We start from the raw sequence: 24,226 nt of genomic DNA, 5'->3' as shown, positions 1-24,226 counted from the left end.
AGACAAGGACTCAAACACCACACACACACACACACATGCACACACACAGACACACAATTTTGTGCTGTCGTGAAGGGGGTCTATTATGAGAGAGGAGGTGAAGGCATAGATGAACCTCGGGAGTTGCCAGGACAACCCATTTGACATCACACCACCCATGGAACAGCAGGGGAGGGGCTTGAGTTGTCCCAAATTGCTGATAGGCTCAAATGCAAAGAGTAGGGGAAGAGAGCTTCTCCGCTACCTCCAGTTTTCTACTTAACCTGGTTTAATAGGTTTGGACAATAATGATATGTATTAAATTGTACCTTTTTCAAGCAGAGACCGCAACGTGTGGAAAAAACAATCTCAAGGGATGTCTCAGACGTGTGTGGGCGGCTTTTGTGTGTGTATGTGTGCGCTCTGTGTCGGAGAATAACGCTATTACCTCCAGCGCTGCCTGTCTGATTTGTTGGCCTTTTATCCTGAGTGGGCTTTTACTGCGGCCCTTTATGTCTTACTGCCCAAACAACGGCCATTTAGAACGCTGCCACACACGCTGCCTCTTGCTAAGTACACTTTCCATTTAGCATGCAGTCTGCAGCGCTGCCTAAATGACTCCCGAGTGGTTTCTATGGCTACGAACCCATGCCCATATAAGGTGTTGTGGAGATTCTCAACCACCCATCCTCTCTCTAGTTCTTCCGTCTCTCCATCGCTTTCTCACACCTTTACCCCACCCCCACACAAGCCGCGTTGAATACGTCAAATATAAATATTTCTGAGAAGGAGCTTTACTGAAGAGTGCCTGTCACAATCTGTCTCTCACTGTCTTGATCTCTTGTCCTACATTCTGCTTCACCGTGTGTATGTGTGTGTATGTGTGTTTGTCTTAGCCTGAGAACCTGTTATTGGCCAGTAAGATGAAGGGAGCTGCAGTGAAGCTGGCAGACTTTGGCCTTGCTATTGAAGTGCAGGGAGAACAGCAGGCTTGGTTTGGTAAGAAAACACAAACAGTGACACACACATCAAAGACATACTATGCAGGAATTGTCGGATTAGTCGGCATTTGTAAACACAACATTCAAAGTTGGCCCCTCCTCCCCGGCTCAACGACACCAGAGCGAGAGAGAGCAGCAGTGCAGAGCAGGAGCGGCACTAATGAGAACAAAGTAGTGAATCAGATGAATAAAAAGTTATTTTCTGATTGTTTCCCGGCGGTTTCATTCTAAAGTACAAATAAAGATGCCCACACCTGTGTGTAGCTCAGCCCCCCCCTCTGTCAGTCAAACAGACAGAGAGCAGAGGAGAGAGGCGGAGACAGTGATGTAACTTGGTCGCTAGTCCCAACCTCACACTCTGTGCGCTGTTATTGGCTGGGGGTTACACATCCACTGCCCAAAGGCTGACACCCAGAAACGTCCTAAATACACCGCCACACACTTCAATCGGGTCACAGGTGATGATTGAGTAGTCTATACATTGTTTTTTTTAGGAAAATCCTGCATAGTATCCCTTTAAACATGCTTGACCATTACGTGATCTGATATTTCATCTAGGTGTTTAGCACTGGAGAGTTTTCACACTTCAGCATATGAATCACTACTGAATGGGTTTCTCTTTCATATGTCTGAGGAGATGTTAAGCACTGAATAGTCTCTATACTTAAGTATGTGAATCACTGCTGAATAAACCCTCTTTCATAAAGGCCTATATAGATACATATTTGCCCGCCAACTTGGAAGCCCATAAAATGTTTGTGTGAGCATTGCTTAAAGTTGCAGCATGTAGGATTTAGTTGCATCTAGCGGTGAGGTTGCATATTGCAACCAACTGAATACCCCTCGCCCTCACCCTCCCCTTCCAAGTATGTAAGAGAACCTACAGTGGCTGCTAAAAACACCAACACGAAAGGCCCTCTCTAGAGCCAGTGATTGGTTTGTCCATTCTGGGCTACTGTAGAAACACGGCGGTGGAACATAGCGGGCTCTGTGGAAGACGACCCGATCCCTGTGTAGATATAAAGGGCTCATTCTAAGGTAACGAAAACACGATTCTTATACTCAGGTGATTATACACTAAATAAAACATACTTATGGATATTATTCCATTTCTGCCAAGTCTGTTCCGCTAGATGCCACTAAATTCTACACACTGCACCTTTAAGAGGCTCACAGACACATTCCAGTTCATGCTTAGGTCATTGTGTCTTGGCAAAGAGCCGAGCTGCGAACATTTGGCTGACTTTCCAGCGGGGACGAGATGATTAATGGGCATTTGCTTGTGACTCTACACTGTCATAATCTGGTCTTGCATTGGAGTCCAACAGGTCAATGTCGTCTGAACCATTCACATAACTGCACAAAAATAGCCCTCATCAGAAATGTAATAAAAGACATTGGTTAATTGTGTCATCTGGTTTTTCTGTCCGGCAGGGTTTGCGGGCACCCCTGGCTATCTCTCTCCTGAGGTCCTAAGGAAGGACCCCTATGGCAAGCCTGTGGACATTTGGGCTTGTGGTGAGTCTTGAGCCTCACCTTTGGGCAATTAACCTGTTTTCAATCAGCATTTTACTCTACATTGGTGGGAAACAAAAACCAGATTCTGTCTATGTCTGTCTTCAATCAAATTAACCAATTGATGATTTTTGAAAACCTCCAACCTATAGCAGAGTGAAGACTAACAGAAAGTGTTGAAATAACCTGGACATTACAAGTAAAACATGTTTGGATGTTTGTTCTTGAATTGCTGTCGCATTGTCTTGTATTTGATTTATTATACTCTTCTGTATGCGTTACTTGTTGCTGTGTGAATTTGAATGTACAGCACACTTAGTTCGCTTGTAATGAAATGTGCCATATAGATAAAATAGCTTTGCCTTGTCTAATTTGAATGGAAATGAATGCAAGTTATTGTAACATGATCTCTTTCTCATTCTCCTTTCCCCACTTGTTTTCTGTCAGGCGTTATTCTCTATATATTGTTAGTTGGATATCCTCCATTCTGGGATGAAGATCAACACAAACTCTATCAGCAGATCAAAGCTGGGGCATACGATGTAAGTGTGTGTGTGTGTGGGAGTCTGACTTATCCTACTTTCAGGGACACATTTCAGACTAAAGACCAGTTAATTGGGGGCGTCTTGTCCAATGGGGGACAAAAGCCATGTCCCCAATTGGTAAAAAGCTGAGTTCAGTGGTTAAGGTTAGCATAAGGGTTAGGTTAAGGAAAGTTATGGTTAGGGTAAGTCTCTAGGAAATGAATGTAAGTCTATTATGTCCCCAGAAGTGACCTAAGTAAAAGTAAGTGTGTGTGTGTGTGAGGTGTATATTTGTAAAGGGTGCAGTGCAGGGTTTTGCTAAGCAGTTTTTGAATGTTTAATAGTGTCCAATTGAGAGCTGGTCCAAAGCTATTGATCCTATCAGAGCCTCCCTGACGCATTGCAGAGGGGTGTGTGTGTGTGTGTGTGTGTATATGTGTGTGTGTGTGTGTGTGTGAGAGAGAGGGAGAGAAAAAGAGAGAGAGACAGAGAATCAGAGAAGGGGTATCCTTCCTTCTCAGTCTGTGATAATCAAGTCACGTTGCAGTTTCCAGAGGGAAGGAAAGTCTTAGGCAACCTGTTTGTAGTGAATAAGCTCATAATAAAAGAAAGTTTAAAGACCAGACGCAGATGCATTTGTTAATCCCCCCAAAATTTGCAGTTTTGTTTTCATATCAGCCCAAATTTGAGAAATTAACTAAATACCTGGTGCCCAGATGATGTGGATTAGCCAGAACCATGCAGACTTCTAACTAGTCCTTCACGAAGATGTCTGTGAAGATTGTCATCTCGGTCATGGTTATGCAAGGAGCCTCGAAGTATCGACCTAATATCTTTCAAGTATCTTCAACCAAGTCCGGTTGCCCTCGGTTCAACCCTCCTTGGATAGTCCTTCAGGACTTGTTTCTCCCTCTTTTCCACAGTTCCCCTCCCCAGAGTGGGACACAGTGACTCCTGAGGCAAAGAACCTGATTAACCAGATGTTGACCATCAACCCAGCTAAGAGAATCACTGCTGAACAGGCCCTCAAACACCCATGGGTCTGCGTAAGTATTCAATCAAATTACAAAATTACCAAAGAAGGCGCTGATATAGAAGATGTGCATAGTCACACAACCTACCTTGATAATTACTATATTAAGGCCTTTAAATATCAGCACAAGTAGATTCATGCATACACTTAGAGTTTGTAATGTGTGTAATTCTTGTTTTGTCTTCCTACAGCATCGTTCTACAGTGGCATCCATGATGCACAGACAGGAGACTGTGGAGTGTCTCCGCAAGTTCAATGCTCGCCGAAAACTCAAGGTACTTATTCTAAATTTTGATTTGCCATCTTTCTACATGTCAATCCCTCTTGATTTATTCACTGCTTCACCTTTAGCTACTGTCCAGTATATTACTACTTATTTTGTTGTGTCTTCCTTTCATCGTGTTAGAAGTTCTTCTTGCTTATCCTCGGCCCTCCATCTTTATGAACTAGTCGAACAAAATCATGTGCAATCCTTTGGTGAAATTTTAAAACAACCATTTGAAAACATACATCACATATACAGAAGCTCTGTGTATAGTTTAAAAATAGATTAAGTGTTAAGTATTAAGCTTTGTAATGTATGTTGCAGTTTGGGTTACCAAAAGCAAGTACCAAAGTACCAAAAGCTGTCATCAGATATCTGGTCAATTATGTGTGTTTATTTTATGATCAGATGGTTCCTGATGTAATCAAAATTTTACCAATTTTATTTACCCAAGGTTTCTTTATATGGCTGCTTGTTTTGATACAGCTTTTGTTTATTGAAAAAATGGTTTCATAGAAAAAAAACATGTTGTTTTGGGATCATATTTGCATCCGTGTTGAAAAATGTCAAACGATACCCGGCTCTAGTTGCTGTAGTTTGCATTCACAGCCATACGTGCTAACCAATGGATGAAGTATCAGCTGTTCTGTTTTGTCACATCATTTAAATTAATTTGCATAGAAGACTGCATCATGGGACTTGGAGATGTGAAGATTTACAGTTAATTGTGCATCTGCCCAATAAAACAACATGCACAGCCTTTTAATAATTATATACTGTTTGACAAAGAACAAAAGAACGTTCAGCCTTGGCTGAATTTGGCTGTTAAAGACAACAGCACTGTGGTGGAGGCACCACTGTTATAATAGCAGAAAGATAAAAATTCTATTGTCCCATTAGAAATGAATATAGAGCAGTGAGCCCAGAAGACATACTGAAATCCTGTTAAATAAAACAATTCTCCCAGCACTCATTATACCTCCCTCACTTCTCTCTCCTCCTTCCTCTCCTCCTCCAGGGAGCCATTCTCACCACCATGCTGGTGTCCAGAAACTTCTCAGGTGGGTGTGCCCTCCACCCTCCGCCTCCCACGCAGCACATGCAGAGGGAGAGGAGGAAGGAGAGTGGATAGAGTCCTCTGCACCTCTTTTAACCCCCCCCCTCACCACACACACACACACACACACACACTCACACACACACACTCACCCACTCATCTTCAAAATAACAATATATTTTTATGTGTGCACAGGAGTTTGCTTGCTTACAACATTAAAACTGATTTGAGACATGAAGCTCCTTTGAGTCATGGTAGAAATAATGTATTGATAATGAGTGAGCAGCCTTAATTGTGATATTCTGTCATTTACTGTACCAGACTATATGTGGGCGTCAGTTTCGTCCTTGTCCATGCTAATATATTTCTCCCTGTGTGTTTGTGTGTGTCTGTTTGTGTGTGTATGTATGAGTTTGTGTGTGTGTGTGTGTGTGTGTGTCCTTCTTTTCTGCTGCCCATGGAGCGTTTGCATGTTTGAGAGAGGGAAGCCTAGACTTAAATGAGATTTTTATGTTGGGGGCAAGTGTGGTGTTATAAAAACAGGTGACTGCTAAGATTCTGTGCTTTTTTTTATCTCAGCCTGCTGAGAGTGACTTGTTTTCGCTGAAGCCTTGTTCCCAGCCTCTAAGTAATTGGTCAGTCGATGGTTAATGATTTCGACCCTAGGCCTAGGAAACCACAGGGGTGCACGTCTTTGCTTTTAGCCCATTTCTATCAAACTGTGTGATATATCTGGGCTGTAGCCAGCACACTCTGTAGCTTTCTAGGCCCACGGTTGAACAGCGTGAGATAGACCTGAATAATTTGCATAGCCCCTCCCAACTGTAGCATTTCTGTCCAATAGTGGGCCGGCAGCATACCAACTCTGCTGCTGCCGCCTCCTCCACGGCCTCACTGGCTCAGGAAGGTACGTCCCAGAGACACGCCCATCCACTTCCTCTCTACACACACAGCTACTTCTTTGGTTCATAGTACAGGGTGGGCCCTCATTAGCACACCCAAAATTCCTGCATGCAGCCTCTGCCAGCATCTTCATCAACATTCACACACATGCATGCACACTCATACAAATTTTGTTCATTTAGGGTCTCACGAATGTGTGTTGTCTTTGCTGTAATGCAAAGACATTAGATTGTATGCACACAGTCGTCATCAGCATCACTTAATGGTAATCAATTCAATTCAACCTCGCACTCCAAAGTGCTTTTTACATTTACACCTCACCATCGCTCAGGCTCAACCTTGTAACCTCCATTTCATCTCCCAAATTAATTAAGTCGTCACTTCTAGCAAGCTCCATCCTGACCTCCAACTGACCCCATACGCCCTTGTGCTCTCTCTGAGTGAGGATGGGCACAGGGCGGACTGGGGCAGGGGATGAGGAGGGGCATGTATCCTGGGGGCGGGAAACTGACACTGCAGGGGGCCGGCAAGAGCTGGGTTGGCGTGCTGCCATCGTCAGACCTGGGTTTGGTGGGAGGGGGAAAGGCGGATGTTGAGGAGTCGGAGAGGGAGAGGTTTGGACTGAGACGGAGGATGGGAGTGCTGCCTTCGGTCCTGCTACCGGAGTCAACTGTTGAAACAATCACGATTGTGCAGCCTTCCTGATGAATCCCACGAGGTTAAAGGCATCCCTCGTCTCATCTCCCCCTCCTCAGGTCTGTTTTAGTACTTTTCAAAAAAGCATCCGTGCCTCCTCAAAGGAATGCCACAGGCCAACGTAGCAGCAAACCTTTCGCCACGTTCGTAAAAATACCAAGTGACATAGTCCATCACTTACTGGAGGAGCGAATACCTTTTTTGAAAGTACTAAAATCAGGCTATGCTCTCATCCTGCCGGGTGGTGGCGGGTGGTGAAGGTCGGCGATTCCGAAGGTGGCTCCATGGATTCAGTACTTTAAAAACAGACAGTGTAGAGCAGACTTGGTTCTCTGTCACCTTTTCAGACGTGAGAATCTTCTTTGCTCTATAGTGTAAATTAATCTCCATAATAAGTAAGTAGGATATTTGTGTAGGCAGAATAAAGGTCAAATATAAAAGGGGAAATTACCTCAGTGGAAGGTGTTACTCCTGTTATGTGTGATTGGTGCGCTGAGATTCGGGGTGTTTGTGGTGGTTTGATTGTCAGCTAGAGCCCTCCGATTGCGGGCTTCTTCACTGAGACTGGACCAAGTTGCCTGTTTGTAAGTTTTTTGTGAATATCATGTGTGACATCATCGCTCCAGACTGGACTCATCAGCCCTCCTCCTCCTCCTTTGTAATCGTCCAGCTGTAATTTTTTTTAGCTTTTGGTCCTCTGATGATGTCACTCATCACTGTAAAATCCTAGCACTTTATACTGTAACTGCTTCCTTGCACCTTTTTTTAGTAAAAGATAATGGCTGAAACAAGGCTTGGCAGTTTGCTCATGATGTTCCCTTTTAATTATATTATAGCAAAAATGTGACAGAAGTGTGTGTTTGAGGCATTCCTGTATGTTTTTAGAAAGGTGTTTGCCTTGCTGCCTTTCGCATGTGGGTGTCCTGTGTGGTTATATTTCATAAAAAAATGTTCACAGGAGGCGCACCTTCATATGCTTTTAATCCATCTTTCCCTCTTCATCACTAAGCTGGTATTGCTTGAGTGGTGTAGCCCTCTCACTGCGGGGTCATCTCGACTTTACTTATCCTGTCATGTGGAATCGGTGATCATTCTTTCGAGGAGCAAGAGGGAAGGGTGTATTTAGAGAGCATGTGAACGTGGTGGTCCCATGCTGTCACTATTGGCACCCTGATGGCTGTCTGGTAGAAGTGAAGAGCAGATGTTTGCGCTCTAAACAATCAGCTCTCCTTTCCCTGGTTGTGGAAGGAATTTTTTTCTTTATTTTCTTTATTTTATTTTTTATTTTTTCTTTGGATGCTGCATGGCCAGGCCAAGATAGAACCTGCATATCGACGCAACAGCCAAGATTATTGAGCATGAGTTGTCTCTTGATATTGTTTGCTGCCTTAAACGCTGTGCCCCTTATCTCCTCTCTGTTGTATTGAAATACTAAGCCCTCTCTCTCAATCTTCCCCCCTCTCCCCCCTCTTTCCCTCTCCCATTTCTTATTGGAAGGTAAGAAACACAAGATAAGATTTTTGGAACCTGTGTGTGTGTGTATGTGTGTGTTTTTTGTCAGTAAAAAAAAAAGAGACAAGGAAACAACAGACAGTTGAGAGCTTTAGACTGAGTAGAGAAGTGACTGGGGCCCTTAAAGGAAATCAATGATTTACATTAACCTAACTCATTGCCATCAGTCCTGGCGGCAGTTTGAGTCTGACCATCACTCTCTTTTTAGGTCTGCTAGGGTCTTCCAGACAGGAAATGGATTGAGGAAGTTTACTTTGCTCTCAGGTTTCTCTTTTATCCCCAGGTGGCAATGAATGGATTATGATCTGAATGGGTTTTGCAGAGTGTAGCAAACTGTACAGCCAAGGGGAAAAATGCCCAAGAAATCCATTAAAATGCATGTTACTCTCTCTGGCAACATCTAAGCTTACGTTGTCATAAAGGCTCAGGATTTGGGATTTCATAGATCTGACGAATTGTAGATCCGGATTTTTGCTAAATTTGCAGATTTGAATAAAAAAAAGCTGAAAAAGAACTGGGTGGATTGGCATGGATGCTCTAGTCAAACGTGAAACTCAGTTTTCTGCCTGTTTCTCTCCCTTTCTATCATCTTTTTTTTTATTTTTTTTATTTTTTTTTTACAGCATGCAAAAGTTTACTCAACAAGAAGTCAGATTCCGCTAAGGTAAGGTTGTCTCATCACCTCTCTGCCCTCTTTTGTTTTCCTACATTGTGTTCTGTCTCTTCTGTTAGCTGACCCCCTTTTTTCTGCCTTCTGTTCCTTTTCTGTGCCTCTCACTGTCTCTCTCTGCCCTAGCTCACTTTCTCTTCCTTGTATTATGTTGAGCAATATCTTTTTCATCCAGAAATGATTTATTTCAAGGTTCCAGATTTCTGTTTTTTTTGGCTAAAAACTTCCTAGGGGGTTATGCTTTACCTCCAGGGTTTCTCAATCTTTTGTGGCCTGTTTATAGAACCCCCAGATTCCTCTAGTCCCATCCACAAGTTTGAGAAACTCTATTTGCTTCCAGTCTTTAGTTCCAGTCACACCCCTGTTTATAATTATCAGTCCTTTCTTTCTTTCTCTCACTGTTGGTTTTGTTCTTTTTCACCTTTTTGAGTCAGGCTCAGTCAGAGGTTCGCTGCTCTCTTTTCCGAGCAGTCTCTGCTGCTATTAAGCATCCCTTTCCCTCTCTCCTCCTGCCTCCTGCCTCCCTCTCTTTCTCCTCTGCCCCAGGGGTCTCTCTGTGCAGTTAAGTGGCGGAGGCATAGAGAGTTAGTGAGGCAGTAAAAAGGATGATCTAGAGGCCATTCTGTGGCACTCACCCTCTCATTTGCCCTGTTAGCTCTCAACAGCCTGGGAGCCTCAACCAATATTAGCCCCATTCCCTGAAAGGCGTATAATTCTAATGCATCTGTGTGAGTATGTGTGCGCGTATGTGTGTGTGTGGTACCGTATGTGTTCACTCTGAGTGTCTGCGTTCTCGTCCCAGCCTTCTACCAACAACAGTAAGAACAGTATAGTGAGCGCCATCAATGCCCTGAAAGACACCAACATGGCAACCAACGCCCAGATGGTACAGTAGGCCGCCGCAGTGTCGGTTACCGCCTCTTAACCGCCCCCAGTAGTTGCATAGTAGCCCGTTGTGCCTCATCCTCCATCGTCATAGTTGTTGCTTGTTATCCTTCATCCACCATCCAGGAGATGTTGCATCATAACATTCCCTGTCCCAGCAATCCTCCATTTTACCCCCCCAAGGTGCACATGTGGTCCTCAATTCTAAATCTAGCATATGAGACACTAAAATATTAACAATGGTCATCCTTAACATTGACTCTCAGGATGCACATGTGCAGCTTGTTTAGATTTCTAAGGAGCATGAACTTATCTTCAGGATTATATGCCTCTAAAGTGGCAGCACAGAGAACTGTAGAGTCCTGGTTCAGCTACCTAGAATTTATTCCTATCATATAATGACCTCTGTACATAATCATCCACTCCCATGCTTAATCAGCTATCCTTTTAACCTTCTCTCTAAAGTAAACACCGCCTTGCAAACCATCTGTCCTAACATCTTACTTTGTCATCCAAATTTTTTTTAGCTCATACAACCATCTCTCTCACTCTAACCTGTTTTTATCTCGCCATCATTAACATCTTTTACCAAACTTGACTGTCTTGTTCTCATCCAATAGTGGCATGTTGTGATTTTTTAACACGCTTTAATAGCACGCATTACATATTTCATCTCGTAGTGGTTTGGTTACATAATGCACAGTCTGGTCTGATAAGGAAGTGCTTCTCAACTGTTGGTGTGAGACCCCGAAGTAGGCCATGGGTAGGGTCAGGCGATTATGTCTTAAATCAGTATTAGCATGAGTATATTTTTTTTTAAAATAGATTTTCAAACATGCGAAATCACACTTAAAATATACATCAGATAATAGTTTGTTAAAAAAAAAACTTCAGTAAGAAATTTTAGATTTTAATTAGTTTTCTCAGAATTGTATCAATCTAGCCAGCAGGGTTTTGTAAACAGAGAACACATTGTGATCATATCATCACGATATGATTCCAGTGAAAAGTGAGTTGATCGACAGATAAACAACAGGAAACAATTTGATAATAGATTAAGTCATATTTTAAGCAACATATGTGCTTCTCAAATGTGTTTGGACTGTTTGTCAGACAAAATTTTATAAAAAAAAAATAAAAAATTGTGATAAGCATTTTTCACATTTTTCATTGACCAAACAATAAAGCCATTAATCAAGACAATAAATTGCAGATGAATCGATAATTAAAACAATCATCTCATCACAAGAGAAACTAACCACTAGTAAGGAGATGTTGTGTTGGGTCATGAACCCATGGCTGTGGTTAAGATGTGGGGCTCAATGGAAAACCAGTTGAGAGGCACTGGTCCAGGATTATGACGTGTCAGACTGACTGTTGTGTTCTGCGTCACAGGAATCTCAGAGCACAGTGGTGCACAACCCTCCCGATGGAGTCAAGGTGAGATGCGTGTTTTGTCTGTCTGAAAGCCGGAGTTATTACCCAGCTCCTTCAGTCTCGGTCCTCTCGGACTAGACGCCGGCTTTGTTAATTTCAGTATCTTTCTCTTCATCCCTCTGCTTTCCAGGGATCAACGGAGAGCAACGCCACCAATGACGAGGAGGAAATGAAAGGTAGGAAAGGTACTCAAGTGTTTTACTCCCTTTTTCCTGTTCTTATCCGCTCTCTCTTTCTCTGTCTCCCATCTAGTGAAGTGTGTGTATTTGACTGTAGTGACTGGCAGGTGTGCCGAGATATTACACGTGTCTGTCACGCTCTTGACCGTTTGCCTGTGGTGTGTGTGTATGTATGTGTTTATCGTGTGTCTGGCTGCGTTTTGTGTGTGTGTTCTAGCGGACAGTTCAGCGCTGAGTCAGAGCAGCGCCACAGAGGAGATGCCCCCACTTCTGCCCTCACCTCAAAGTTCACCTGCCAGTAAGTTTATCCATGGCAACCAGAAGCTATACGGTCGCCCCTGGCAAGGACCTAACACCCCCACCCAACCACCCACCCACCTCCCCCCACCCCCACCCCACTCCCACCCTGGCTTTTTGTAGTCACTGCCAATGATGTCTTACATCTTTAAGCTCCCTCACTCTGATCCACCAAGCTTTTTTTGAGGGTTCCCACTGGTTTTGGAATTTGTGGCACATTATTGACTTTTTGTTTGTTGAATATTCAGGGAAATTCAGAAAATTAAGTTCTTCAGGAAAGTCAGGGAACATCATAGAATTTGATATTAGTGTTGATTTGATTTATTTTAAGTATAATTTCAGTCAATAATTATTTTGGTCTTATTTTCTTAGTTGTGGCCATCACTCCTTTTTGGTAAGAATAACTCACCAAGTTAATTTCTGAAATGTGAAATGCAGCAGCGTCGCTAGAAAGAAGTCAGACGGGACAAGAAACACAATCAGACGATCATACAGGCTAAACAAACCACCAGGTTAGAGAACAAAGACTGACAGTAAAATGATCACCCAAATATCTGTAACAAACATTCATCACAGTTTTCGACTTTTTGTCACATTTATTTTACAGGTACCTTAATTTTATACAAATTTTCCTGATAAGTTACTGGTTTCCAGTAATTTGCAGGTATGTAACGGTGAATTCTTAGGACATTTTACAGAGAGGCGGTTGGTGCAAATTGGTAAAATTATAAGAAAAATGGAAAAACTGTTGGTTTATGACATAACCCTTTTATAGAAAGAATGAATAGTTACATATAGTAGCAGCTACCTTTTGATGAAATTGAGAAAAAATTTCCTGGAAAGTTGTAGGAAACTAAAGGACCTGTAAAATAAACTGTTCCCCAAATTTTACCTACCGTACTACTCTAGTTGTGTGTTCCTGTGTCATAACTATAAAACGGTTGGATAATCTGGCTAAACTGTTTATATAAGACATGCACTAATCTGACTTCTTCTTACCCAACACCTCAACCGAGAGGTTCTGCTGATACAGATTCCCAGTCCGATACCACTACAAATTGCAAATCTTAAATCTATACACTTCACTGTATGGATCTCAGTATTGGGGAAACACTGAATTTCATGACAACTGAGAAATAACTATATTTAAAGTGTTTCTGTCACATCCAGCCAACAGCAGATCCACTTTGTAAGGTCAGCATCAGCCCTGAACCGATCCAGCGGATCAATGAATAATTAGTTTAGATCCTGTTTGATCTTCTGACAGCTTGTGTTTCTTGCTCTGCTGGACTTTTAGCACCGTTACAATGATCCCAGATCTCAGCAATTACTGTGAGAACAATACAGTATCATTATAACCGATTGGCTTAAACTACAAAAATAAGACCTGAGTTATGATAAGCCAGAATCACCCTTTAACAGGGATGCATTATTAGAAAGCATTTAACAACTTCTCTAACACACTGACTGCAGACCGTCATTTCCTGCTGTGTATATCTATACTACAGTACATCGTGTGCTTGTTTCTCAAGAGCAAGACAAGATTTTGACTGCTTCACCAGCTGAAATTCACTCAGAACAAACTTTTTAAAAAAAAAAAAAAAACAGCAAGGACTAATTTTTTTTTTTAGGCCACAGAAGCAGTCTGTGACCTAATTATGGAAAGTCATGAAAAAGTCGTGGAATTTTTCATCAGGGCCACTGTGGGAACCCTGAAATGTGTGTGCGTGCGTGCGTGTGTGTGTTCTTGGATATCACTGCATCTATCCCCTTGTCCTCCTAATGTGACAGCTCCAGCTGGAGGAAGCCTTGCTTACCTTGCAGCTGTGTGTCCTAAACTGGCCTCCCAGTCCGACAGACCCTGCCCTGTCTGACTTTACTGGATCCATGCAGCACCATACAGCATCATGTTTCTCTTTGTCCTCGACATTTTTCTCCTCCGTTCTCTTTATCCTCCATCGTTGTTATTTCATCTCCTCTGTAATCTATTATCCATTTCTCTCTAATACACCGTTCTTCTCATCTCCTAAGAAATCTCCCCTCCTCTATAATCTCTCCTCTCGTCTCTTGACCTCTCGTCCTTGTCCTTCTCCTCTCCTTAGACACACCTGCACTAGTCTAAAACTCTCCACCTCTCTCTCTCCTCTCTCTCTTCTCCTTTCCTGTGTCCTTTTTTTTTGTTCCTTTCCTTCCTAAACATGCTAAGTTTCCCCCCACAGGCATAACATGAGCTAATAACAAACAGTGGCTTTGATCCTTTTTGCTGGGTGCTGCAGTTCATCAGAGGATGCTTTGTGAATGTATATGAGCATTAAGAGTAGAGTAGATGTGAGCAGAGCAGGCAGTTAAGTGACTTCCACATCACACAGCATCACGATCAGAGCCGCACTGATCTTGCTTCCAGCTGCCATCCTGTCCTCATGTCACCCATCTGCATGTCTGTCATAAAGCCACACTAACTCTGAGTGTTGTTTATTTCTAATTACACTGCGTACTAACCCACATCAGATTTGTCGTGTTCAGTTTTTTTTGTTTTTTTTTTTAAACTGCATGACGTGTGCGGATGATCACATGTACATTTCTGTCATCTTGTCTGTTGTCCATCCACACGTTTATGTGTGTGTGTGTGTGTGTGTGTGTGTTTTTGTATGTTGACCATCCGTTATGTGTTTCAGTTCCACCGCATGACGTAAAGCGCATGGCATGGAACAGCACAGGCAACAGCTCCTGCCCCGACTCTGAGCTCTCACAGTCCTCCATGCCTGCCGCTCCACTAGGGAGCAACACTGTCGCTGCTAAAAGCAACACTAAGCAGAGTAAGAACACATCTGCACTAACTGACCTCAGCTTTCCCCCTGCTGTCTACTCACTAGCCGTTGCACACTAAAACCTCGCATCTCTCAAATGGCAGTTTTCCCAGGAATGAGGGAAAACAGGCCGTAAATGATGTCATGACATCATAAGTCATTTAGTCAGGTGTTAAGAGTCTCATTTGAGACATTTTTTTTTTCTTGTTCACTTTAAGTTTCAAGAAGAGCTGCAAAGATTAATCCATTAGTCAGTCGGCAGAAAATGAAACAGCAACTATTTTGACAATCAATTCATCAGTTTAGTCTTTTTTTTTTTTTTAAGCAAAAATGCTAGAAATTTGCTGGTGTCACCTTCTCAAATGAGATGATTTAACATTTGTCTTTGTCAAACAAGACAGTTAACAAACAGTCTTTGGGTTTTAGACTGTTAATCAGACAAAACAAGACGTCAGAAATGATATAACGGCCATTTTTCACTATTTTTTTGACATTCTGCAGACCAAAAGATTAATCAAGAGAATAATCGTGAGCTGCACCCTTGTTTCAAGACTTAGAAGCATCTTGAAATGAGACTGATCACCCAGCATGCATCACAAACCAATTACGGGTGGCTGGAATGTTTCTACAATAAGATTTCAGGGCTAATCACTTGATCAAGTGACTTGTTAAAGGATAACGCCCATGTCTTATTGTCAACAAATCAAATTTAGCAACTACTACTCAAACAGGAGTAAACAGTGCATTTGTTAGAGACTATTTTCAGCCGTGGATTAAAACACACTTGATACTGAAGGAAATATGGGGTTGATTAAAAATAAACTACATAATGAAGGAGAATGTCAAACAGTGTGGCTTAATTATGTGTTTTAATAGTTTTTAGACAACAGTAGAGTGTTATAGTGAGCTACAGTATATCTAGATTTGGATGCACATGTGATGGATGTTAGTAGGATAAATTGATGAATGTTTTAGTCTTTTCATGGGATTTATTGACAACAAGAACAGTCTAAAATATCACTAGACGGTAAACCTGGTCAGAAGAAGGCATCAATACAATACAAGTTTATATCACGCCATTTAGTTGCAAAATAAAGCTTATGGTTGAGCTTGAAACTGAACTTTTTTTTGGAGCTTTCAGTCACATCTTGCTGTCTTCCTCAGTTGGCTCAGTGAACAAACCTGTCAGACTTTGATGAGTTTACTCAGTTGTCATGGAGATAGGTCAGTTGACATTACCAGACCGACATACTTTGGTCACCTGATGGTGATTATTACAGGAAGATGCTGTTGAAAGCTTCAGAAGAAGCTACTAAGTGGACCTTGAGTTCATTTTTGTCAAACTGAGTTAATGTTGTTTACAAGCATAAGTTATTGTGTTGTTTTGGTGGCAGCGTGTGGTCGTGCAGTAGAGAGGAGTCAGTTTTCGTGTCGTACAGAAGGTGACGAGCAAAGCGTCAGACAGCGATGAGGCCGAGCCGCAGCCAGGAAGCTGCTTCGGGCCGAGTGTTGAGGTTAAAGACGAGTGTTTGACTGTAGCCACAGACGCACAGAGAGCCTGAAGGCAGGCAGGAGCCGAAGCGATGAGAGAAAATGTCATCAAGAGAAATCCCCACATAGTTAATTGTTTCTCACCTTCTAACCGACTTCTCGTTCTGCTCATCATTCACCATCTGTTTGTCTCTTTGTCTCTCGTTCTTTCTGTAGCTCGTAAACAGGAGATCATCAAGATAACAGAGCAACTGATTGAAGCAATCAACAACGGAGATTTCGATGCCTACACGTGAGTACGACTGCATGTGTGTGATGAAAGCAGCAGAGTTCTTTTGTTTTTTGCATGAAGTGAAATAGCAGAACAGAATTTATTTGAGTTGTCTTTATTTTTGCTCCAAGACTCTGTTTCTCTGTTCTAATGTCTTTTCTCTCACTCTTACTCCTTTTCCCCTTTCTGCTTTTCTTTCTTGTTGCTCTTTCTCAGGAGGATTTGTGATCCTGGACTCACCTCTTTTGAACCAGAGGCCCTGGGGAACCTGGTGGAGGGAATGGACTTTCACAAGTTCTACTTTGAAAACTGTGAGTCTCCACCTGGTACATTTATTTCAATCCGCTCAGAATACAGAATGAGGAAAGACCAGAAACTGTACATTTATGATTTTTCTTTTCGGCTGACATCATTCCCGACAGCATCTGAATGTCTCAGCGTGGTTACGGTTCACTACTAGCTATCGTTCTTAACTATTCTCAGCATAAAGCAGGAAATCTTCACGTTTGAAAGGCTGAAACCAGCAGTTTCTTTTGGATTTTTTCCTTGATTAATAACAAATGGTTGATTGATTATTAATTGTTGCAGAAGAATTTTCTGTCGATCAAGTAATCAATGAATCAAATGTTTCAGCTCTACTTCTAGTTGTTGATCTTCAAAGTAATTTGAGTGTGCAACAATCAGTCGATCAATCGACTTGTTGATTGAAAGAAAATTAATCTGCAACTATTTGGATAATTGATGAATCGTTTCAGTCATTTTCAAGCAAAAATGCAAAATATTCTTTGATGCCAGTGTCTCAAATGTGATGATTTACTGTTTTTTTGGTCATATTTGACAGTTAATTGCATATCTTAAGGTTTTGGACCGTTTGTAAGACAAAACAAGCTGATTGAAGACATCATGGTGGGTTCTGAGAAATTGTGAATGCCTATCATCAATAATGAGAATAATCTTTAGTGGCACCTATACTGCTGCCTTCAGAGTCACACAAAGATTGTAGTTGTATCTTCATGTTTCTCTCATTTGGCTTGAACAGCCACTAGATGTGAACTAAACAAAACGCCTCTTTCTGGTATTTAAAGATGACTGTGAACACATCGTTTCTCTTTCTTCATCCCTCCAGTGCTGAGTAAGAACAGCAAGCCAGTGCACACCACCCTGCTCAACCCACACGTGCACCTGATCGGCGAGGATGCGGCGTGCATCGCCTACATCCGACTCACACAGTTTGTGGACTCCACGGGCCGCCCTCGTTCCAGCCAGTCAGAGGAGACCAGGGTGTGGCATCGTCGCGATGGAAAGTGGCTCAATGTTCACTTCCACTGCTCAGGAGCTCCTGCTGCACCACTACAGTGATCAGGTATTCAGCGCACACACACACACACACACACACACACAGATATAGTTTCACACAAGTGGAACAAAACACGTTTCAGACTCAGGACACTGGGAGGAATGTGCTGAAGAGCAACACAGTGACTGCACCAATTTTCATCTGCATTGTCCAGTTTTCTACAAGTAAAAACTTTCTGCCATCAGATTACTTTGGAACAAACTTAAATCACATAATGTGAAGTAACACAAGTGAAATTTTAGTGGATTTTGACAACCTACACCGACCTGTAACATCATCTGAAGTACAATTTGTTTAAAAGCTGCAATCATATAAATATGAAGTATATCCACTACATCTTCTATGAACAGTTTGACTGAAACATTTACATTTTGTGTTAAGAGAACCAATCATATAGATCAATACAGGCCTGTTTTAATCCCTTGTTTAGAAATATTACTGCTGTAATCAAACCTTTTTAACAGCATCAGAAAGCATCAATAACAGATTAAGTTGTTGTCTAGTGTGAGTCCCTGCACTGAAAGTCCAATCAATACTGCTGTTTAATTTTTGACAGCGGTGACTCTTGATTTTCTCTCTTGTTTTTATTTGATTCCGATTCTGGTTTATTACGACTCAATTACGTCATTTTTGCCGTTGTTTCTATCGGTAATAATAACATTTAACTCACCACGTGAACCGCTGAGATCATGACGACATTTCAGTCAAGATGGAGCTCAAAACACAAGTGGTAAGATGATCAATCCAGTAAACAGTTTAGTCAAATGATCTAAACAGAACAAATGAATTAAACACTCCCGTAGCGGTGGTAATAATCCATGTTTGGACAGGAAAACTGTTACTGCAAACACTGAAGGTTAAAGTTTAACCAGCAGATCTGTCATCGCAGTACTGTGGACGATATTTACAACAGACGCACTATTAGTCATTTTACAGTTTGGCTTACATGGTGGTTTCATGTCTTAGTCGATGATTGATTAATCGTTTCAGTCATTTTTCAAGCAAAAATTACACAAATTCTCTGCTTCCAGCTTCTCCAATGTAATTATTTGCTGTTTCTAACACTAAATTGAATATCTTTTTGGTTTTTGACTGCAAATTGGCCTCTGAGAAATTGTGAATGCCATTTTTTAACATTTCTCTTGACTAAATCATTAATCGATGAATCAAGAAAATAACCAGCAGATTAATCGACAATGAAAATAATGGTTAGTTGCAGCCCTGATATCCATTCCCAGATCTCTCAATGAACTTGGTGAGTACAAAGTTATTGTTAGCGATAGAAGTTAAAGTTGGAATTATCCTTTTTAAAAGCACTGGGTTAATTTCAGCCCACTGGTGAACTGCCAAAAAAACTAATATGTCCGTCCTCTCCTCCCCCCCCCCAGTGGTCCTGAGCCTCCAGTCTACTGGAGTGTGTGTTTTGGGGGGCAGTTTTTTTCAGCGAGCGTGTTTAAGAGGCACGTCCTCTGCGTGGATTGGCTAGTGCCAGGAGCCCGGACGGGCGAGATCGCATCCCTCTCCACGTTACCAACCAATCCTGTCCCTCCTTTGACCTGCTGGGGGCCGGCTGAACACAAGACACCGCCCCCATGGGATGATGCATGCATCTGGCGCCTGATTGGAGGGCGCGTCTTTGCCCTCTATCCCTCCCCTGGCAGCCATCTTTTTTCTGCCCGCGCAAGATGAGACGTCCTGGGGGAGGAGAGGATTTACAGTTGAACTTGTGACAGTTTATGAGTATGAGTTATGAATATACTGTGTAAATTATGACTAGATGTACCAGAAACCACCAAAACCCAACCAAGCATTTATATTCACTATCTAATAAGGGAGGAACAGAGAGGAGTGTGAAGTTAGCAGCTGAGATTTTGGACACATTTTGGCATTCTAGGGATTACCGGGTAGAAAGTGTTGTGCTTGTTACCCGGACGTTGATGTAAAAGATGTAGGGAGATTTTTCCCAATCAGCGTTCTAGAGGGGGAAAAAAAAAAAAAAAAAAATCAAGTGGGCTCAGTCAGAGAACTTGATGACGAGAGAAACCTGATATCAAAAACATGAAGCACCAAAGTGTAGAACTTTAGGCTTTTTATGTGTTTATGTGTTTTTGTTTGTGTGCTTGTTTTCCAAGAGAATGGAAAATGGTGTTGTTTGGGGTGGGTGGGGAGGGGAGGGGAGGGGGGGCCTGATTTGAAGTTATGCGTTTTTGTTGTGTTTTTAGCGTCCTGTTCCGTTTGCGTTCCTGTGAATAACCGGAGCCTCTTTTTTTTTTTTGTCTTTTTTTTTTTTTTTTTTTTGTTGTCTGACTGATCCTATATTTGAGGCTCCTTTTTAAAGCAGCTGAGTTTTTAAAAAGAGGGATTTTATTGTGCAAGTTTAAAGCTATCTGCGCGTGTAACATGTTCTGTTTGTGTCTGTATGCAGTGGAGGGAGTGAGCGAGCCGGGAAAAGGCGTCTGCGTTTTGCATGTTTGCCTGCCGCCTCTCCCTCATTTGTCCTTCCCCCTCCTCCCGTCCCCTTTTTCTCTCTTTAACCATTCCCTTTTAAAAACCTACCTTCCCCTCTCCTTTTCTCTGCTTTCTGCAAGGGTCTGGTTTGTTTATAATCACTGTGTAAATACAGTGTATGTATAGATATATGTAGAAAAGTGTATTATATGTACATGTATCTAAGAGACACTCATCCTGTGCACCTGGGCATGGGAACTATCTCATGACCTCTGTGACCCCGATCTAATTTAGGAGCAACCTTTTCCAACACCTATCTCGATTTGCCTCCTTAAAATACTTCCTTAAAAATATTGGTAGCTCTTGACCTCAAGAATATAAAAAACACGTGAATACACACTTGTGTCGGCTACCAGCTCTAGTCCCATGGCCGTAAGACTGTTTTTGGAGACGGGGAATAAAAAGAAATAACAGGTTGAAAATAGTTTGACCCCCCTCCCCTCCCCTCTGCCCAACAACTTTTTAAATATGAAGACCTCCATCATAGTGTCCTTAAAAATCCTGATCCCACAATGCTGTGAGCCGTCTCTTCATATCATATGCACACACACACACACACACACACACACACGCCTGGTGGTGTGTTTAGGCTTTGTAACATATCTGCACCACTGCTGTGTGACCACGGCACCACCCTCGCTGTGCTGCTTAATTGTCTCCATCCATCCGCGACAGTCGTATCTTAAACCCCCCCCAGATATCTTCTCCCCCCCCCCCCCCCCTCCGTGTTCCCCACGAGTCCTTGCTCTTGAGATGTTTATTTGTACCTCTCTCTGTTGTTTCTCTGTTCCCGTGTTACTGGTTTAAGTTTTAATTTGTTGTCGTCGCTGTTGCTGTTAACTTGTCGTTTGGTAATATGCCGATCTGCCAAGCTGGAGTTCTGCACTCTCCCTCGCAACACAGAGAAGATTAAAAAAAAAAAGAATTTTTAAAAAAAAAAGGGAAAAGAGGGAGGAAGTAAAGACAACACAAAATTACAGATTGAATGATCATGGATTGATCAGGACTAAATTATTTATAAATGTAATCTACCCTTGGTGGTTTTAAATCGTGCCTGCTCAGTTGAGAGGAGTTTCGAAAGCCAGAGAGAGAGAATGATTTGGTGTGGGTGTGCAGGTTTCTGTGACCTACACTGTCGAACCAGAGCGGGAGACCTAGTTATATGCATGTTTCAGTTACGCATTTCTACCATGTACCTACCTGAATAAGGATGGAGCTAGTGTTAATATATGATATTTGCATCTTTTGAAATAAAAATTTCCTCCATCCAGAATGTTGAATAGGTGACATGACAAAATATTTTAAAAAACTGCAAAATTTAAAAATAATAAAAAAAAAAAAAAATAAAAAAAAAAAAAGGATTCAGGAGCCGTAGCTTGGTATGAGGCCCTCGATGTTACCGTTTTTTCCCTGCGTTGTAATGATATAATATTGGGCTGCGCTTTCTCCCCCAGCCTTCACATGGATGCTGGAGTTTTTTTGCATGATCATGATGTACAATGAAATACAACCATGAATTGACGACTATCAAGTGTTTGTCTGAGTGTTAGTTGGTCTTCATCATAGCTTTGTTATTCTTCAAACTTGGATCTTGAAAGTATTTAATAAAAATACTATTTCAGCACTGGTTTGTCTCTCTTGACTCGTTTATTTCTTAATGTTTGTTGCCATCTCTCCCATGTTCGACTTAGTTTTTTTTGTCCCTTCTCCAATGAATATCTTATTGGAAAGGCATCTACTCCCTGGAAATGCGCTCCATCCATTCCTGGACCTAACAACCTGCCAAAACAGTTTTGTGTTTACCCCGGGTGCTTTTTAATACCACAGTTTCTGGACTGATGATCTTTAACACTTGTCTTGTGCTGCATACCTGCTGTCTGGAAAAAATGTATCCCTGAAATGAAATATTAGCGATACATAGCAAACCTGTTTTTGGCCTTATCACTCTGCTTTTTCAGATTTTGAGACTCTTTTTCATCATCATCAGCAGCAGCAGCAGCAGTCTCAACCGGAAATCACCAAATTTGGAGCTCATAGAGATGCAGCACATGTTACAGATTATATAACACTGCAAAATTGATTAGTCACGCTGAAGATCTACCCATGTAGTCTCATGTCCAATTATAGGAAAAGGAAACTAGTGTGTCTCAGATGACATTTGACATGAGGTTACTGGTTTTGATTTGAGCCGAGTGAAATAAACCGGCTCTGGATCTTTCCACAATTAAACCATAACATGTTTCTGTGGTCAGCTGGTTGCTCTGAACACCACCCGGCATCACAGCTGGCATAATATTTGCCCTCCATACTTGTCTGTCATCACGTAACAAATTCAGATTAAGCCCTAAATAACACTGCATAGCCTCCAGGCCATTAAAGGTATACTATGCAGGATTTTCCTAAAAAAAAAAAAAAAAAAAAGAAAATGTATAGGCTCATACAAAAGTAATCCTTCTCAATCATCACATATGACTCACTAGCAGTGTATTTATCTACAGAGACTCTTCTCTCTGCCTGTATTTCCTTGTTATTTTGCTGTGTTCAAGACAGTTCGGGTAGTGGGTGTGTAGCCCCCAGCCAATAACAGCAAGCAGGGTGTGAGGTCGGGACTTGTAGCATAGCGACTAGATTACATCACTGTCTCTGTGTCTCCTCTGCTCTGCTCCGCTCTGCTCTCTGTCTGTGTGTCTGCTTGACTGAGGGCGGGGCTGAGCCGCACACACGCAGAGCAGAGAGGCCACAGTAGACGTGAAGCTCTTCGTTCACACAAAATCTGGCAACGCAGCACCTCCAGTTGCGCCGAGGTGTTGGCGTGTTTATTGTGCGTTAGAATGTAACCGCCATGAAACACTCAGAAAATATTTTATTTATCTGATTCACTGCTTCGTTCTCGCTACCACTCTTCATTCACTCTCTAGCTCGCTCGACCACTGCTGCTCTCTCTCTCTCTCTCTTGCTGAGTCGGGGAGGAGGGGCCAACTTTGAATGCCGTGTGTTTACAAACAGCAACAAATCCTGCATAGTACACCTTTAACATACAGGATAAAACAATCACCACCGGCCACTCAACAGCTCGTGCATCGTCCCCGTCTCACCACTCCGGCCTTTCCTCTGTCTTGCTTGCAGTGTTCCTATTTTAGCCGTATCGAGCACAGTGAAGTGTTGAGTAATGCAGCAGCCTTATTTAAAAACGATTTTGTGGTGTTATTTATGATGGTCCCAGTTATATTAAGGATCTGTCTGTGTGTGTGTCCCTGGGATGTAGGACAGCTCCCTCTGGTTCCTCTGCTTTCTGTGTGATTAATGAGGAGAGCTCAGCAGTTGGTTAACTTTGACACTTACTTTCTCAAAGACACGAAAAGGCAGAAACTCTTGAGGGAATGTGTCTTGTTAGCTTTCTCTGACCTTCGACTCTTCGTGTCAATGAAATGAGGAGAAAAGCTGACCCAGAACGACTGCTGAATGTAAATTACTTTTGACTTTGTTGAGATCTTAAAGGACAAGTACACAGAGCTAATCCAAATATTTGTTATGATATCACATAGCACAGGGTTATCAATAGCTCTTGCTCAATGTGGTCATTGAAAAGCATTAAAAATAGTCTTTGGGAAACGGAAACCTCACACTTAATTTTATCAAATCATCACAAACCATCATCATCATCACATCATCTATCAGCTTTTATTTATTTTTCCAGCCTTCTTTCCATCACAAATGTAACCATGTCGTCATGTGAACTTTCCTTTTCAGAAGACGACATTTACTGTTTTTTTTTCAATGAGGTCTGGCTTCAAAAACAGTGAATCTCTTATCTTTTATGAAGTCTGCAGACTTTCTCA

General features: G+C 42.0%; 1 protein-coding gene across 17 annotated transcripts in view; it reads left to right on the top strand.

The window, feature by feature from the left end:
- Positions 1-22,014, top strand: part of LOC137171524 (calcium/calmodulin-dependent protein kinase type II subunit gamma) — a 40,597-nt gene extending 18,583 nt beyond the window's left edge. Inside the window, exons 7-23 of one of the 17 annotated variants that reach the window (XM_067575501.1) lie at positions 876-978; positions 2,415-2,498; positions 2,943-3,037; positions 3,943-4,065; positions 4,244-4,327; positions 5,336-5,378; positions 6,219-6,281; positions 9,109-9,149; positions 9,958-10,041; positions 11,436-11,480; positions 11,608-11,662; positions 11,874-11,954; positions 14,629-14,769; positions 16,468-16,543; positions 16,739-16,833; positions 17,649-17,885; positions 19,268-22,014. In XM_067575501.1, the coding sequence (XP_067431602.1) occupies positions 876-978; positions 2,415-2,498; positions 2,943-3,037; positions 3,943-4,065; positions 4,244-4,327; positions 5,336-5,378; positions 6,219-6,281; positions 9,109-9,149; positions 9,958-10,041; positions 11,436-11,480; positions 11,608-11,662; positions 11,874-11,954; positions 14,629-14,769; positions 16,468-16,543; positions 16,739-16,833; positions 17,649-17,881 (1,446 nt within the window). In that variant the 3' untranslated portion in view covers positions 17,882-17,885; positions 19,268-22,014. The remainder of the gene's footprint in view (positions 1-875; positions 979-2,414; positions 2,499-2,942; positions 3,038-3,942; positions 4,066-4,243; positions 4,328-5,335; positions 5,379-6,218; positions 6,282-9,108; positions 9,150-9,957; positions 10,042-11,435; positions 11,481-11,607; positions 11,663-11,873; positions 11,955-14,628; positions 14,770-16,467; positions 16,544-16,738; positions 16,834-17,648; positions 17,886-19,267) is intronic. The other 16 variants (XM_067575502.1, XM_067575503.1, XM_067575505.1 and 13 more) reach the window with 16 other exon arrangements.
- The last annotated feature ends 2,212 nt before the right edge of the window (positions 22,015-24,226 follow it).

This window comes from Thunnus thynnus, chromosome 20 (assembly GCF_963924715.1).
Source record: "Thunnus thynnus chromosome 20, fThuThy2.1, whole genome shotgun sequence".
Lineage (NCBI taxonomy): Eukaryota > Metazoa > Chordata > Actinopteri > Scombriformes > Scombridae > Thunnus > Thunnus thynnus.
The sequence above is the reverse complement of the archived record's forward strand: the minus strand, read 5'-3'. Positions and strand labels throughout refer to the sequence as shown.